The 17,941-nt window shown below is 33.7% G+C and overlaps 1 protein-coding gene across 5 annotated transcripts; it reads right to left on the bottom strand.

Moving 5' to 3' along the window:
- Positions 1 to 6,574: 6,574 nt before the first annotated feature.
- On the bottom strand, positions 6,575 to 17,897 carry LOC144970156 (lysosomal amino acid transporter 1 homolog). Of its 5 annotated transcripts, none has more exons than XM_078909450.1 (8): positions 17,868 to 17,897; positions 14,227 to 14,528; positions 12,951 to 13,080; positions 11,242 to 11,344; positions 10,247 to 10,509; positions 8,753 to 8,839; positions 8,403 to 8,573; positions 6,575 to 6,878 (listed from the first exon to the last, which is right to left on the bottom strand). In XM_078909450.1, the coding sequence occupies exons 2-8, from the start codon at positions 14,433 to 14,435 to the stop codon at positions 6,714 to 6,716; spliced, it is 1,128 nt and encodes a 375-aa protein (XP_078765576.1). In that variant the 5' UTR covers positions 14,436 to 14,528; positions 17,868 to 17,897; the 3' UTR covers positions 6,575 to 6,713. The 5 variants fall into 5 exon arrangements, with proteins under 5 accessions (XP_078765576.1, XP_078765575.1, XP_078765578.1 ...); XM_078909449.1 differs by having other exon boundaries at positions 17,710 to 17,876; XM_078909452.1 differs by lacking the exon at positions 17,868 to 17,897 and adding an exon at positions 17,807 to 17,849.
- Positions 17,898 to 17,941: the final 44 nt, after the last annotated feature.

The following is a 17,941-nucleotide window of genomic DNA, read 5'->3' as shown; positions in this document are numbered from 1 at the left end:
CAATCCATGACTGAAGTTGGAAGTGTAAGTGACTCGATTTATTTGACTTGAGAAATGAAATGACTGTGAATAGCGTTATTACAAAGATTTTAAAGGATCATTATCAGTAGAGAGTAGCTTCCCTTGGTTTGGGACCAGGCAAAGCTGCAACACTTCTCAAGTTTCGCACTTTTTTTTCTCGTTATTTTGTTTTCGCTTCTTATTTTTCCCAAAATTTGCCACGCGATTTGCCAATTTTCCCAAAATTTGCCACGATTTGCCAATTTTGGGAAATTTGCCAAAATTTGCGGATCGCCCTGATATTTGCGGCCGCAAAAAATGCAGATGACAGATAAAGGTCATAATTTCGAGTATGGATTAGAAGTTGGCAAGAGGATATACAGCCCTGTCCTGCTGTCAAAAGCAAAGGACTACCTACATCATTCCTCTATCCTTGGTTACTTGGATGTGTCAAATCACAAGAGAGCAAACAATTCTGAAAGCTAATGTCCTTATTTGTTCACTTTCATCTTTGAGCACTTTCTGAAATTTGCCTATTTCAGGACAAAATTTCAAATCATTTTTGTTTGTTTTTGTTTTGTTTTTGAGGGTTTTACGGCGCTTGCAACACATTAAGGTCATATCAGCGCCAGTAAAAAGGAAGAAATGGGATAGTAAAAAGTTATAGAATTCAATTAAAGCACCCAACAAAAGGTAAGACAAAGAGGGGAATTTGTTCAAATAGGAAACAGATGTAGATTCCAAGAGCACACCATCAAAGTACTTAGTTTGAGATCACCTAAAAGTCTCATCCAGACACAAGCACAGGTCCCCACTAAGAGGAAAACACTCAAATGTTAACAAATCAAATATAACATGTAAATAAAACATAATACAGTACATAACAGAGAGATGATTTACAAGGAAAAAAATATCATCTCCCAAGGCAATAACTATACAATCGACTGTTTCCCTCTCAGCCAAGGACTCCGACCAAGGTCAGGACAAAACCAAGCAATCTCACTCCAAGACAAAGACAGAAGGCTATTGGAAAACAGATAAGAGGGGATAGAAGACACAGCAAGTACCTCCCTGCCCACTCAAATCATTTTTCGAATTATATGAGCAATCTTAATGGCATATTAAAATGGAGTGAACACATCGATAATATTAAGTTTAAAATGAACAAAATAATGTTCTTAATACGAAGACTCTGCACTTTATTTTACACATCAGTCATTTAAATTGTTATTAAAAGAGATGGTAAATTGGCGTCACAACTCGGCTTCTTTTGAAGACTACTAATTAAGTAGCAATACAAAAAAATAAACATCTTTGAGGTCAACAGTTTTTTGTTGCCTAAGCGGGCTAAGAGTGAAAGACACCTAAAAACTTTCCTATCTTTCAGTATCAGACTTTCTAACTTTGAAAGTCCAAAAGAATGTCATTGTCATGTATATTTATTCACTTGTCTATTTAGTAGTTTGTAACACCGTGTAACTTTGCATTCATTTATAACATAACTAGATTTGTTGCTGTACTATACATCTCTTCACAAATATGTACAAAATCTAAAGTCTATTTACGAAGTTTACCCTTACTTTTAATCTGAATATTATTACTATACATACGTACACACACACACACACACACACACTATACATACGTACACACACACACATATTATATATATATATATATATATATATATATATATATATATATATATATATTATATATATATATATATATATATACATACATACATACATACATCTCATTTTACCACTTAGTCATTTATTTTCTTCTAATTAATGCTATATGATATGGTTGCATATATTTATTATATTTTTAAGTACCACACATCTGTTCAAAGTATTTTAGTATTTTGGAAAGGATGAAATTAAGTACGTATTGTTATTATTATTATGATAGTCATCACTTATATTAATATTATTATTATCACCAATGATATTATTATCATTCTTCTTCTTCTTCTTCTCAATATTATCATTACCATTATTATTATTATCACTACTATTGATTCGCCAGGCACTCATTCATGTTAATGTGTGTAAAGTACGTATCCTCTCCGAGGGCAATACTATTGCAAGAGTTTTGCAGTGATCACTACCTATTCAACTTGGTCTCATAGGCAAATTATTGTGGAATTTGACATACACATTGGAATAAACAAATTACATCTAGTTGGTGAAATGTCACATTTTATTTAGAAAAATAAGATTATAAAACATTTGGTTTACAGAGGTATTCAATTTCACAGGTTAAAATGCACAAATGTAGACATTTATGTCATCCGTCAATAATTACATAAAATATTACCTTGCCAACTCATAATGACATAAAAACTGGATTTTATTTCCTTTGAAGCGAAAAGCATGGAAAAAGTTTAAATTGAAAAAAAAATTATCGTTAAAATTTGAGTTTGTGCAAGCATAAATCCCAATAATATATAAATTATTATAAAATTAAATAAAAACAAAGCTATATTGAATTATATAATTGGACTGTGCAAAACATAGAAAAACATTTTTCATCAAAAGTATTCACTGCAAGTAAGATTGATGGACATTATAATTTAGTCCCCCATCAATACTTTCAAAAATGGTAAAAATAAACATGTTCTATACACCAATAAACTTACTTCAATTAAAATGCTTTTTATGTTAAAAATCCATTATAACTTTATATAACTGTCAGAAACTATTGATTGCATAGTACTTTCAATTCTTATAATTATATCCACATTTCCAATAAACTTGACTCCTGTAAATCACAAAACTTTGAACATTAAAACAATACAATTTTGTTTGTTTGTTTTTAAGGGTTTTACGGCGCTTGCAACACATTTAGGTTATATCAGCGCAAGTAAAAAGGAAGAAAATTGGATAGTAAAAAGTTATAGAATTACAATTAAAGCACCCAAGAGAAAGTAAGACAAAGGGGAACTGGGAACAAATAGGGATCAGATGTAGATTCCAAGAGCATACCACCAATGTACTTAGTTTGAGATCACCTACAGTCTCATCCGGACACAAGCACAAAATCCAACAAAGAGGAATACACTCAAATGCTTCCAAATAACAAATATAATAATACATAACAGAGAGATGATTTACATGGAAAAAAATATCATCTCCCAAAACAATAACAATGCATTTGACTGTTTCCCTCTCAGCTAGGACTCCGGCAGGGCCAGGACAAAACCAAGTAATCTCATTCCAAGACAAAGACAGAAAGCATGTTGGAAAACAGATATAAATATAAGGGGATAGAAGACATAGTATGTACCCCCCTGCCCGCTATGGGAGGTCAGGAACCCCACCCAGACAATACAATTTATTAAAGGTATGAACATTATCAAGCCATCTAGACAATCTTTTTCTTCTTCTACTTCTTCTCTCTTTTTAAAGGTAAGTTTAAAAAATAAATAAATTAAAAATCACCTCATTCTAGACCATTTTAAAACAAGAAAAAAAAAAAAAAAAACAAAAAAAAAACCCCGAAAGACAACAATAAAGAACAGCCAGGGAAAAAAATGGGAGTTTACAGCCCTGTAAATAAGCTTAACAGGGTATCTAGGGTAAGTTGAAGTCTTGGTGGTGAAATCATTCTCAATCGGAGTCAGAGGTTGTTTTTTTCTTATCCTAAGAATTATGAACGCACTTAAGCAAACAGATTTATTGGAATAATTAAAAAAAAACCCAACATAAATACTTTTTTTTGACATCATTTAAACTGTGTTGAAAATGTGTAATTAAAACTTTTGACTGAGACAACTGGCCAGTATATTAAAGAAATGAATGAATATTAAAAGCAATTAATAAATTGTATAATGGCAAACAACAAGTGAAAGTGGTAAAAGTGTATTTATTGAAAAGGCATTTTATTTAAAGCAATGAGGTGGATATTTCAACATGCGATTTATAAAAATTTAACAATTATTGTTCTTGACCAATATCGACAAAAAATTTACATAAGTCACAACTTCACATACATATATATATATATATATATAATATATATATATATATATATATATATATTATATATATATATATATATATATATATATATCTAGGAGTCTAATGACACCAGGATGCTTTTAAACATACCAGTCACAGAAAAAGTAATAAATGAGGATAAGGATGGTCAAAAGACTATAGATGTTTAGGGTATATATGAGTATGCATGCGCCTATAATGTCGGACTAGATCAGAGAACAAAAGTAGCCCTGGAGCATCCATCGATGTTGAGATCACTAATAAATCCAGCCCAGACAAAAGTGCAGATTGTTTTAGTTGGTTTAAGGAATAAAACAGCCCCAGCTCTATCGAAATTTCGTATTTTGGTCATATTAATGCCGTGGACAAATAAAAAGAGAAACCCAGGGGTTATCAACATTTTTAAACTGGGTATTTCAAAACTAGTAAAATCTAAAATAAATAAAAACTTAAAAAAGGAATGTACTGCACTTACAAGCACCCACGAGTGAGGGGCCTTCCCCCCCCCCCCCAAAAAAAAAACAACAAAAAAAACCCCCAAAAAACAATGATACAAGGATACTGGCATATATAAAAAAAAAACAAATACAGGAGGATCAGACACCGATTGGTAGATCAGTATCTTTATAAAAATGATCGATTAAAAATCATGACAGGAATACTGGGAAACTATCTCATGTTCCATTCGACTAAATCTAATTTCTCTGACAGTATGCTACAGGAAATTGATTTGGAATTGACACTTCATTTAAACAGATTAAAAACCCATACAATAAGAGAGTCAGTGAACTTATATGAACTTCATTCGGAAACAACACCAAAAAAAAACAAAAAACTGTGGACTTTAAACATCTGGAATCTAAATGAATAGAATGAACCGGAATCTCAATTAAGGAAGCCCCTCTTCCATTTCTTTTGAAGAGAAAAAAAACAACAAAATAAAAAAAAACAATCAAATGTATGAGTATGGCGTTGAGAAAAAATAATTAAATAATAACATTGTGTACTCATAAAAAAACCCCCAACAAACAAACTGATTATACACAGTGATATTATAATTATTTTCCCTTGGAAAACAGGTCTAAATAAAAGAAAATTCTCAAAAATAGAACAAAATTCTCAAATCCATCCCCCCCCCCCCCCAAAAACAAAAATGAAAAGTATATATATAAAAATTTCAATGTAATCGACAAAAAATAAATTAGGTCAATAAAATGTAAAGCCATGGGGTTAGAATTTTAAAAAATCCAACATCCCCCCTCCCCCCAAAAAAAAACAAAGCAGTGTTCCCGTGTTTTTAAACTCATTAATTCAAAACTCCAATGGAGTGTGTCAGTGTCTGCTTGTGTATTATACTGCATACACACACATGCAGTGTAGAGATGCACACAATACACAAACAAGTACCTGTCAATATCACAATAAGGCATTATCATTAGTGGTCGAATTTCATCGGGTGTAAATTTGAAAAACCCCTTTAAATAATTAATTATTATACCTGGGCTAGATGAAATTAGTTTGAGGAAACCGTGTTCGAGGTTAAAATTTGTTCTAGAAAGGAATGGAACGACAACAAAGAAAAATAAGGAAAAAATTTGGGACGTTGTTCAAATGAGTTTGAGGAAACTGTGCTCGAGTATAGTTCGATTATCCATCACGTTATGCGGCCTTCAGCAAGCCACCTCTGCCTGGCTCAATTTGCGGCGCTGCACTGCGACTGACACCTGGGTTATTCCAGTCTTCCCCTTGAATAAAGTGAGCTTTTATATAGCGCAGTATCCACTAAACATGAGCGAAGTGCTTTACTAGGGGTCTCTCGCCAACAGCAACACGTAACATGTAGGACGACACAACGCTGTTAATGACCAGGTACTCATTTTACACCTGAATACAGTGAAAGAATGTGAGTAAAGAGATTTTTCTAAGGACTCAACTATGCATCGCGCGAGGCTCGAACCCAGGACCTTCCGATCCGAAAGCGAGTGTCATACCACAAGACCACATAGACCATTTTTTCACTAACTGCAACAGCCACAAAAGCAAACATCACACGGAACAACTTTTTATTCACAAATGAAAGACATTTACTAGGCAAATTGATGCTGTTGAAAGCTCTTGGTTTCATGACTTAATCAATCAGTAATATGCAATAAAAAAAATTATTTGAAATTAGATACTTCACTAAAAGTGTAGTTTTGAGAAAAAGTAAAAGCAGCTTTAAAATTTGGCACAATATGACCATACGTGATAATGTTAGTGGAATAGCATAAAACATAAATTAATCGATTCACAATCAATAAATTTCTCTAGCATCATAACCAACTAGCCTAACCTAATCTAGTACTGAATCATTTTAGTTATTAAGATTATCATTTACCATTTTATTAAGATTGACAACTGAACATTATTTTATCACCGTTTCAATAAATATCAACACACCATTGAGCCTTACTAAACGTTTCTGCTTTTAAATAAAACATTATATTTTGAAATTAAAGATTTAGTACTGACTGATACCAAATAACAATATCAGTACTCTAATATTCAATTGACAGCTCAAGAACAAAATAATTTTTTTCTCTCTTTTGGTTCAACTTTTAACTGTCTTGAGCTCATCATGATTGGAAATGGAACTGGAACAAATCTGATTTTCCACTGTAGCGCACACATGAGAAAATACAATGAAAAAATATATTCAAATGACACTAATCAATACAATGAATCAGTAAATCCCTCTGCCTGTTGTGGTTCAATATAATGGTGTTGTATAGAAGAGCCCGAGTTTATAACACAATCCTCATGCTGAATCAAAGACCGTCTTGTTTCATCCAGACGTCTACTCATGCGACTGTAGTGATAAAACTGCCATAAAAGCTGGAGAACAATGTTAAGGAATGATTCCTATGCTTACATTACACTACGCTGCATAAACGTAATATATGAAAAGAAGATATGAATTTCTATATCCAACACGAGTAAAAGTAATGCTTAGAACAAAAAGGAACAACAAATGTATGTAGAACTGCATGAATGATATTTTCAAACTAGAAATAAATGCTCGGAGAGAAGATCTTTATATGTGATTTGTACATCATAGATAGAGCATAGGTGAACCCTGGGATGTTCTTAGTTTTTGGATAGGCGAACCTCAGAATGATCTCATGCTGCCTGACATGTTGATGTTGTGTTAGGTTAATGTGAAAAAGAAAAACAAACATGGCAGATAAACTAGGACCTGGCCCAAAGATCACTGGAATGAAATGTTTAGGATGGTAGTTCTTAGAGCCATAATCATCATCATTATCATATTTATTGCTACAATTACCATCTGCATTAGTGCAATGATCTTTTTACCATCCATACAAAGTTACACTGTGAGCAGCAACAACAACAAAGAAATAATTTTTTAAAAAAAGAATATCCGAATGAATTTGCACAGCGCAACATGATAATAACCTGAAGGCTCCAAAAATCAGTATGAGGGTCCTCTTAAAAATTTGTCTCACAAATAATGCTCAGGGTTATGCTCCCCGAAATCTAGTTCAAAATATTCTTTTTATATAAACAAAATCCCACCGTCATGTATGTGACCTAAATGAGATCCAATCACTGTCTCGTGTGATTTAAGTTAGGATTTATCTAGTCTATTGGCATGCCTTGACAATCAGTGATCTGTCCTCAAAACACAGAAACATTGCACTGCCACTATGTGCCTATGTTACTCCAGATTTGGTCAAATATTTTGGGATATCCCTTCACAAAAAAAAAAAAAAAAAAAAAAAAAAGACATGAAAAACAAAAAACATCGTTATATCTATCCAAAAATAATAATAATAATAATAATAATAATAATAATAATAATAATAATAATAATAATAATATACATAACCTTGAAATCCACATGGAAAATTTCGAATTAAACTCGTCTCCATATTAGTCTTATTTTATGAAATTAGCACCCTAACATGCAGATTTTGATTGATGCTGGGCCCAGCTTAAAAAAAAAACACCAAAAAAATCCTAAGCACCCCCCCCCCCTCCCAACTTTTTCGGACCCTGCACTCCAGGATTCAACTATTCGTTTTAATTAGATTGATGTACAATTTGTATATTAATGGAATATGAAGAGTCCACAAACATAAACTGAAATTACTTTCTTTTTAAATTATCACTTCATAGCCCAGACAAAAGTAAAAAAACAAAACAAAATAAAAACCCTCATGATGAATGTCTTCTTTAATATATAGGCTTTACTAAATGTAAACTAACATAATATTAGAAGAAAAGGTGACTTAAATGAAAACAATACAGAACATGAACAATTTCAGAACCATTTTTCGGATTCTTGAAGGGTACAGTCAAATATAAATCATAAATATAAAAATACAAAAAGGATACAGCACAGTCTAGGAACACGACACCCAAACTGCCAATAATCCATGGAGTGTGTTCTAACAGGAACTCTTCGTGCATGTCCTGAATTATAATTTGAGCACCATAAAAGATGTTTCCTAAGACGGCAAGAACAAACATAAGAATGGCCAGACCCTCTGTGCTTTTCTTATTGTACTGTCAAAGAAAGAAACAAGAATAACTGCTTAACAAATGGTCAGCTACAAAAATAGAAGTATCTGAACATGGTATAAAAGGACAAATTAATGCTTGAGCTTTTCATTATGGTATAAAAAAGGAGTATTACAAGTCAAGACAATCAGTATATCGAGAGAAAACCATTGCAAAATACTCACATTTTTTAGAATCTGTGCTACCCGGGATCCAACATAAAAGACTGATGATATACAACCTATAACATAACCAATAATATCCTTTGTATTCTGAAATATAAAATATAATCATAGTCATATTCCCATTGTGTGGCAGTTTAAAATTCTCTGCATGTTGTAAGTAGAATAAATGTAATTAAACTTTTTTTTTTTTTATGGTGCTTATGAAGTAGGACCATCCTAGTCAAATGTCCAAATTCTATACAGTCCACTCTGGTTGCAATTTTCCGTTAATCGCAACATTTCCCCACCAAAAAACAAAATTAATTCTATATAAAAGTCACTTGTTAATTGCAACAAACTTCGATTAATTGCACCAAATTTTCGACCTCAAAAAGTGGCAAATTCAAGCAATCAATCAAACATAATCTCATGTTTAGATTTCATCAAGGACGAAATTATAACAGGTTGAAGAATCGACAGTGGGCAGGGTTTAATGCTACAGTAGTGTGTTACCAATCTATAAGTGACAAAAGAGGGTGGGGCCTTGCAGTCATCTGTGACTATTAGATATGAGGCGAGGGGGCTGGGCATAGTCTAGACAACAAGTAGACAATGACAGTTGTAAGGAGAGACTGAGCGATATCCTTTGATTTGGGATTGACAATTGTACATTGTGACCTCTGGGTTTGGTGAGAGCGTATTGCCTTTCATCACAGCTAATCTCTTATGACACTTACAAATGTTGAGAACAAAAAAGACAAAAAGAATGAAAGTTAATTCAATCTGAATAGGATGTCAACTTGCATCAAAGCTGCTGCTTTTGCTTGTCAAAATCTATACAGGACTGCCATATGTTATTTTTTTTCCAATCAAATTGCTCGGTCTGTGCTGGACTAAAAACAATTATTACATCAACTGGTTTGAGTTTACATAAATATGGTATGAAAGTGATTAGTGGTCAAATCAAAATTGGGATATAACAATTTACAAATGGAAGTGAAAATAGTGCCCCATCATTACATCTAAAATCGACCAAAGATACAGCAGCCATGGATAGTCCTAAGCCTAATGGCCAATTTTTTTAATTAAAAAGAATATCCTATCGTCACGGCTATGTATGTCAGAGTGTGAGCTTGTGAAGTCGATTCATTTATATAATAATAATAATACATCTTTATTGTTCCCAAAAAAGTGGCAATTTGTCATTTGGTTATAACAATACAATATTGACATCGACACACTCACACAAGATACACACTAGTAACATAGTAGTTATCGTAAAAAAAACCCAAAAAAAACGGCATCAACAACACCATCACCATCATCACCACAACAACCTTCCTAATATTTTCGTTACAATCTTTCACTTTCACCATTCCCCTTTAACACCATTCACCATATCACGATAAATAAACAATCGAAATTAACCTATGCATGAAAAAAAAAATCCTCAAGGGAGACTTATTCAATATATCATTGTTATTCTTACAAGTTATAAACTAATGACAACCTTACATGCCAAAATATTGGACTTGCACGTTGAGATGATGTCCAACCTGAATATCCATCAGACGTCAAACTGGCCTCAGATCTGAATGCCAGAGAGTTATGACCACTGTCCTCTGATAATAAAAATCTTGATATATGGCCTGTTGGAACATTATCATTCAGCTTGGGCTCTACATCGAACGTTGATGGATTCAAAATGCCATTCATGCAATGTGTAAAGGATACCAAACCCATCACACAAAGCAAAGCCCGAGAGGCAGCTGTGATTGCTGGAATCAAATATATATAAAGAAATGAAATGCATGCCAAGCTCAATGTAAATCTTATAGTGAATGTGGCTGGTCTGTCACCCACAAATTAATAATTGGTATAACAGTACAGAAAATGTTTAACTTCCCAACTGGACAGGAATGTTACATTTAAATAAAAAGATTATACATTACATCTTCACCCAAGTTGCATATTCGTTGCGACTGGTAGACATTTTTTAGCCAATAATTGTTTGTTCGTCCTAGGGGCTTTTCAATAATTGTTTCTCTACATTAAGTCATCTAAGTAAAAATGAAAACGACATGAAGGGAGTCATATTATTCTTCCAAGTTTCCACTTTGTTAACAGCACAGTCCTTGAAATATTAATTACAAGTCATTTCAGAAATAATGTTCAAATAAAAACAGAATAAACCAATACTAGGTTAATATATCAATTTTTCTTCCATACAACTATCTCCGTGTTGTAGCATAAAAACCTTAGACTCACAACACATCAGGCAACTAGACACTTTGATGGATATGCCCTTGGGAAAGGCATTATTTATGTTCACTTTTGTCCACATAACAGTGATTGGGTTACTTGATCATCTGGTGAAAAGTATTTTGTGATAGACTAACATCCTATTCGGAGTTACTGCCCATTTTAATATTCCAGAAACAGGGATAAACCTAGGCTTCATGGCGCATAGAGTTATGAAAGGCTATTTTATCTTCACTACAAACACCCACCCCTATTATTTTCATTTCTTCTCCTTGACGTCCGAATATAAAAGAAGAGATACTGCATCAACAAGACACAATCTGACATCACAAAGTACACTGCTAAGTATATCTGAAATGAAAAGGATAAAATCGATTTAATAAACATAACAATAATGAGGCATGTTCCCCACAATGGAAAGAATTTAGCAAAACAAAAACAACAAAAAAACAGTACAGCACCCGAATTTCAAATAGTCAAAAGTATCAGCTTGAGATAACGAGTGAAAGATTACTACAATCTTTGACATATAAAAACAACAAAAGCTTTGGGTACAAATGCAATGTTGTTCAACTTGGAGTCCCAAAATTTTGGTGATAAAAAAAAAATCACAAATCTTCCTCTGAAATCCTGGAAAACCGCAAATCAGGAGGAGAAAATTCTGAATGTAGTATAAGATGTTATATGCCACTAATAGTATCCTGGAAAAATGGCCGGTCGGATTGCAGATAGGTTGTTGACTGGTAACTCAAATGTAAATTTTGTAAATGACCACAGAAAGTTGTTGAATAAATAAATAACCAAATCAACAAACTCAATACAGATTTAGGGAAAAATAATGTGACTAGAGAGACAACTAGCTTGTTTAAACAGGATACGTATTGCCGTATGACATATATATATATATAATCCATTTCCTCAACTGGCATAGGTATCTCTTGAGGAAGTTTTGAAAAAAGGAGTTACTTTTTGTATACAGTTTGCAACCACATAATTACATACACTCATCTTTAAGTGCACAATAGATATGAGTATCGTGAAGAGGCAAAAATAAATAAATAAGTATATGAGTGAACAAATAATAATAATATAATATTTAATATGGTGCTTCAATTTGAAACATTAAAGCAGGCTTGGCTTATCCCGCTTTTACATTAAATAGAATCACATTCATGGATCCATTGAAATAAAAAATGCAACCCAAAGCATCATTGGGTGAATCACAGATAACTTGCAAAATTAACAGTATGAGTATTATAGTTAAATTTTTAAAAAAAATCAAAAGTTTAAGACAGAATGTTTCTAAAAGATAGTTTCAAACCTTTTCTTCACCGTCTTGATGTGCTCGCTTGCCTGACACACAGAGTAAAAGAAATCCAAACCAAAGGTTCAGCTTTACAAAAAGACCTATCACCAAAACAAGTTATTGTTTTTGGAACCTGTATTACTGGTTTTATAAAGTCCTAAGCTGCCAACGAGTGACTTATAAATTAGCTGAGAGTCCTATACAGTGGAAGACATGAAACATTCTCTATCTATTTTTTTTTCACAGAGAGAGAGAGAGAGAGAGAGAGAGAGAGAGAGAGAGAGAGAGAGAGAGAGAGAGAGAGAGAGAGAGAGAGAGAGAGAGAGAGAGAGAGAGAGAGAGAGAGAGAGAGAGAGAGAGAGAGAAAGAGAGAGAGAGTGTGTGACCAAAAGGAGAAAGCCTTGGTTTCCTACACAGGGAAGTGACATTTTTGTGATTGAATTAATTGAACAAGATGCAGATGAATGAATTTTAAAATCATAGTTATGAAATTGAGGTCATCGAATAAAGTTTCCCAGACTACTAATCCTCAAACTTTACAATGCCAATTAACTTGACCCCAGTGTTTCACCTTGACAATAATAACAAATGGAGGACTAGGTCACATTATTTATCAAACAGCACTTCAGATGAAAAATAACTGATCATTACCTGAGGCTTTAGCTGATTTGTAAGTATAGCTCCTGTAAGATTTGTGCTATCTCCAGCAGTCCATTGAAACAGAAGAAGGAATGAAATACCAGCCATGCCATCTATATTGCGAAAGTTTTTTATGATTTGCCTGGCGAATGAAATTGAAAGGAAAAAAAAAATGTTACCTCCAAATCATTAAAATTAGTTATTTATATTCCGATGGAAGATAGTCATAAAAAATAGAAAATCTGTGATGAAATGTGATAAGAAAGCACAAATACATACTAGTAATAGACTGCCTCATGTAAAAGTTGAAAATGATTATCTAAAAGAAAAGATGAAACCAAAGAAAACCATAATAAAATAATAAAAAAACAAATCAAAAACAAAACAAATGTTCTAAGGTAAAGTTTCAAATTCCTACCCTTTTGAAAATGTAGCAAATTATCATATAAAAGGAAGAATGTACAATAACAAATATATCTTCGATTAGCATTTAGACCATAGGATATACAGTGGAGGACGGATACCTCAACTGCGTCAGATTACCAGTCACCTGTCCACTTCATACCCAACATTGCCATGACAATGGTAAAATTCCATAAAGGCATTATGTCATTATACAGGAACAACCAAAAATAAAGAAAATTTCAAAGGCACATGAAGCTTCAAGTCAAATTCTTTTGGAATTACAAGGGGGCACCTATAATAATAAGGGGGCACCTATAATAATAATAAGGGGGCACCTATAATAATAAGGGGGCACCTATAATAATAAGGGGGCACCTATAATAATAAGGGGGCACCTATAATAATAAGGGGGCAAATACTGAAGAAGCTGAGAACATTGGTGGGTTTTTAGTTTTAGTCATCGGATAAGAATAAGTTACTCTATGGTCTGCTTTTGCAGGCAAGGAACAATCTTGTAAATTCTGTCTTAAGCTTGGGTATAAAAGTCAAACGAGGCATCACCTTAAGGGTGTTGTTATGCAAACCTGACCAGGGTCTGGAGGGTCTGGATTGATGTCAATTCCACTTTGATTGACCTCTCCGCTAATATCAACATTTTTATTACTGTTGACATGCTCCTCCGACCCGATCTCAAGTAATGGACTGTAAAGTCTTGCAATGTCAGTGTAAACTGCCTTTTAATGTAAATGTACGTACATGCTGCTTAAAAAGACAAAAGCATTGTACACAAGTCGACTACATGACCAGTCATAACAAAAAAAAAATTAAAATCTTTTTAATGTCATAAACAAAGTATAAATAATCAAAAACAAATAATACTCACGGGATTCCAACCATAAGCCATGTCAAAATGGATAAAAGACCTGCATATGCTGATAGTTGTTGCCTTGTAGTCACAGCACAATCCCCCATAATCGTCCATATCCACTGGACTCCATTTGGACATGAACTATCGTTAGAACTTAGAAGATTTTGCAAAGTCTGTTCATTGGTCACTTCATTTAGAGGTGAAAATCGTACATAATGTGACATTTTCTCCTCTTGTTATTTTCAAGTATGTCTTTATTTTAACTTATGGCTATGAACATACGGTAGATGATTCCAGGCCTATGTGAGAACAAAATCCTGACAAATATATAAATTTAAAACATCAATATTTTGATTTCATAAAAGTGAGGGACTCCAGTGAAGAAAATTGACACAGTTTGGATGACAACAGCAACAAGTAGCTTGGGTTTTGGCTAAAACACCTAGATAGTTATGACTAAAACTTCAAAAATAGAAACTTAAGTATTTTAATAAACTTAAATGATGAACATTTTAACAACCAACTTTAATAATTCTGGAACCAGCTCAAAAAAATTACTACAGTGGTAATCACCTAAATACTCACCACCTTAATACCTCTTTCACCTAAAATGAGATGATTGCGTTAAGTAATACAGCGAAAGATCATGGTGTGCTTTTTGATTCGAGTCTGTCTAAATATCACATCAGTTATCCGTGCAAAATATACACAGAACTAAGGAGAATCGAACAATTATCAGAATTCTTAAATTAAAAAATTCTCTAAAACAGCGATGATGCAGTCCCCATTTATTATTTCCTCTTTTCTTTGGGCAGTCCCTCCAGCTAAAGGCTGAATTTCTTAGAGGCCTTTAAGATGGAATTTTCTTTGATGGCTAATGTTTTGGCAACATTGGTCAGGGCGTTTCTCTTTTCCATAATTTTATTCAGGTTTTGTCTATATTTGGCATGAGATTTTGCCATTGACTTTATCAGAGTTGAATCAATGGCAGTGTGAAATATGTCTGTTCCTTTGAAGCATTGCACTAATGAGGTAATCCCGGATTATATAAGTTAATATGTATTTTAGTCCGGAAAGCTGAAAAAGTTCACACATTAATTCTGCCAGACTTTATGATGTCCCTCATTCTGGAGAATGAACCCCCAACCTGTGGGTCATGAAATATGTAGACAGGCTCTAGCTAATTTCTGGAGAGTGGGGAACTGCACCTGTTTGTTCCACCACACATCAACTCTCTCACTGACTTACACTTACTACCAGGACATTCATAGAATTTTAAAAGAAGAAAATTACTCGCCTGACCCAAACATCGCGAATTTCCGTTGAACCATGGAAAACCACCAGCAATGCTAAAAGTATTGATATCATAATTATTTTTTTTTTAATGGATTGACTATTGTCATTCTTCGATGTAAGGTCTCTCTTAAACTATAAATTTTACAAAATCAAGACACCAGAATTGTACTGAGAAAGAGAAAAGGGAACACATAACACTGATGTGTGTGACTTTGGATTGACTTCTTGTAAAATTTAGGATATTGAACAAAATAGCAATGTTATAATTTTCAACGGATTTGGTCCTGCCTACTTGGCTGGCATCATGAGTGCAATGACCCTAAACGCAGACTAGGATCTGATGATAATTTTTTTTAAAATGTCCCAATAAGAAGTTCCTAGCAAATTGCAGAAAGTGCTTAAACTCACACTACCCCATTAGAATGGAACTCTCTATCTTCTGACCTTAAAAACAGGGTGAGAGATTCTAAGGCTATTTTTAAAACTCATTAAAAAACATAATGTGACTGTGTGTTCACAGGACATGGGCGCTGTATAATAAATGTTTTACTGAGTGTTATTTGACACCTGAAACTCGGGTGTACCATGGTGGTGGGGCTAAATGGTTGTCTGAAGGCAGGGACTAATCAAAATGCTTAGGAATGAGATGATGCAAACAATGAACAATTCGAATGTAAGCCCTTCATCCGCGTAATAAAACAAAGAAATTGTCTAAACATAATAACAGAATGTAGTGTGCGCTCCTTGTGGGATGTAGTTGAATGAAACAAAAGCCTGGTGTGACGAGAGGAAGGTGTGGTCTGATGTTATGAGCTCATTATTGTAATGGAAATAATTTCAAAACAAAGCAAAATATTGCCCCTTACAACAGTGTTCTTAAAAATCCCATAATTATCTAAGCTTATCAGACCTGCTAATAAGACGTGCATGTAGGGGGAATGTTTGGGATAGGTCGGTGTTCAGAGAGATGAAAAACGTAATGAAGATTATATTCTATAAATTCTATGCATGTATTTAGATGTGCAAGTGTGATAGATTTGGATATGTTTTATGAGAGAGAGAGAGAGAGAGAGAGAGAGAGAGAGAGAGAGAGAGAGAGAGAGAGAGAGAGAGAGAGAGAGAGAGATAGATAGAGAGAGAGAGAAGGGGGGGGGGGAGGAATGATGCAAGTTTATATGTTCATGTACTGTTGATGGTTCATGTGAGAGTGGTAGACAAACCGAAAGTGATAGAAATTGCAAGTTTATGTTTTTTAATTGACAATAAAATTTTTTAAAAAAAGGAATAAAGAATCAACTTTTCAGGGTGTCGAATTATCTGGTGACAATATACAAATGAGTTTCAGGTGTCAAATTACACCGCCAATGTTTTGTTATCATAACATTGAGCGTAATAATTAGAATCCCATATCCCTATCATGATTAGTATCCTTATAACTATTATCAAATATCACTACCATTAACATCATCATTAGTCATTAGCCTAAAAATTTTTAAGAAACCATTTTTTCCCCTTTTCTCTATCCCACTACAGCAAACCTTATGAAAATCGATGCAATCGGTATCAGGGCGAAAATTTCTGAGTGATACCTAGCGGATAACACTAGATATTGCTCTAACATCTGCGCTAAAAAAGAATGGAATCTGGAACTTTATTTCCCACCAATATTGCTGAGTACGAGTACATGGCAAAGGAAAAATTGTTTTCCTCAGTATCAGTACCAGTATCAGATTTGGATTGGGGAGAAAAGATGACGAAAGCAACAAGGGCACTAACAGTCGTAACCACTCTACACACTCACAAAGTAAGAATGAGTATGAAACGATAGCCTGCTAAGGACGATGCACATCCTACACTTACAACACATGTCTGCCTGGGTATGGGTATCTTTATATACGGGAGAGATAGTTCTAGTGATAATTCACCATCACTGATACAAACAAAAGTACTGTTCTAAAACATGGTTATGAATTTACAAAACGGAGCTCGATATATAGTATATCAATCAATTTTCCCTTAAAAGACTTTACGGCAGGACATGACAAGGCCAGCATAAAGTAGAAGAAGAGGGCCTAGACTGAGACTTCTTTTGAGTTCCGAGTCATTTTGACTTTGACTTGTGACTTTGATTTTGGCACTGATTGTTGACTTTTGAAATTGACGACCGACGACATACAATTTCTATATTCAAAACTGGATTACCATCAAAAATCCTTTCTAAGCTTCTACTACAATGTAGTTTGTCAAAAAATGATCATGGTATTCTGTTCATGCTAATATTCATTGTCATTGTTACTACTGTTACTCCTTTCTTGTTTGTTTTGATTGTAAAAAATATGTCCGATAAATCACGTGAGAACCTTGTGACCATGAGCCAAAAATAGCTGGACACAGCCTTTGTTTTGGTCAGCGACCTTTGTCCTAGTTCTCTCTT

Source organism: Berghia stephanieae, chromosome 4 (genome assembly GCF_034508935.2).
Source record: "Berghia stephanieae isolate SIO BIC M18660-M18661 chromosome 4, UCSD_Bste_1.3, whole genome shotgun sequence".
NCBI lineage: Eukaryota > Metazoa > Mollusca > Gastropoda > Nudibranchia > Aeolidiidae > Berghia > Berghia stephanieae.
Note: the sequence above shows the minus strand (reverse complement) of the source record. Positions and strands in the feature narration are given on the sequence as shown.

Bases quoted from the DNA above. Each gene is read 5' to 3' on its own strand.
- LOC144970156 (XM_078909450.1), bottom strand. From the start codon at position 14,435: ATGTCACATTATGTACGATTTTCACCTCTAAATGAAGTGACCAATGAA. The intron at 8,574-8,752 runs GTGAGTATTTTG...TTTCTTTGACAG, and splicing joins TAGCACAGATTCTAAAAAAT to TACAATAAGAAAAGCACAGA. The intron at 6,879-8,402 runs GTATCCTTTTTG...ATTGTTCTCCAG, and splicing joins TCGTGTTCCTAGACTGTGCT to CTTTTATGGCAGTTTTATCA.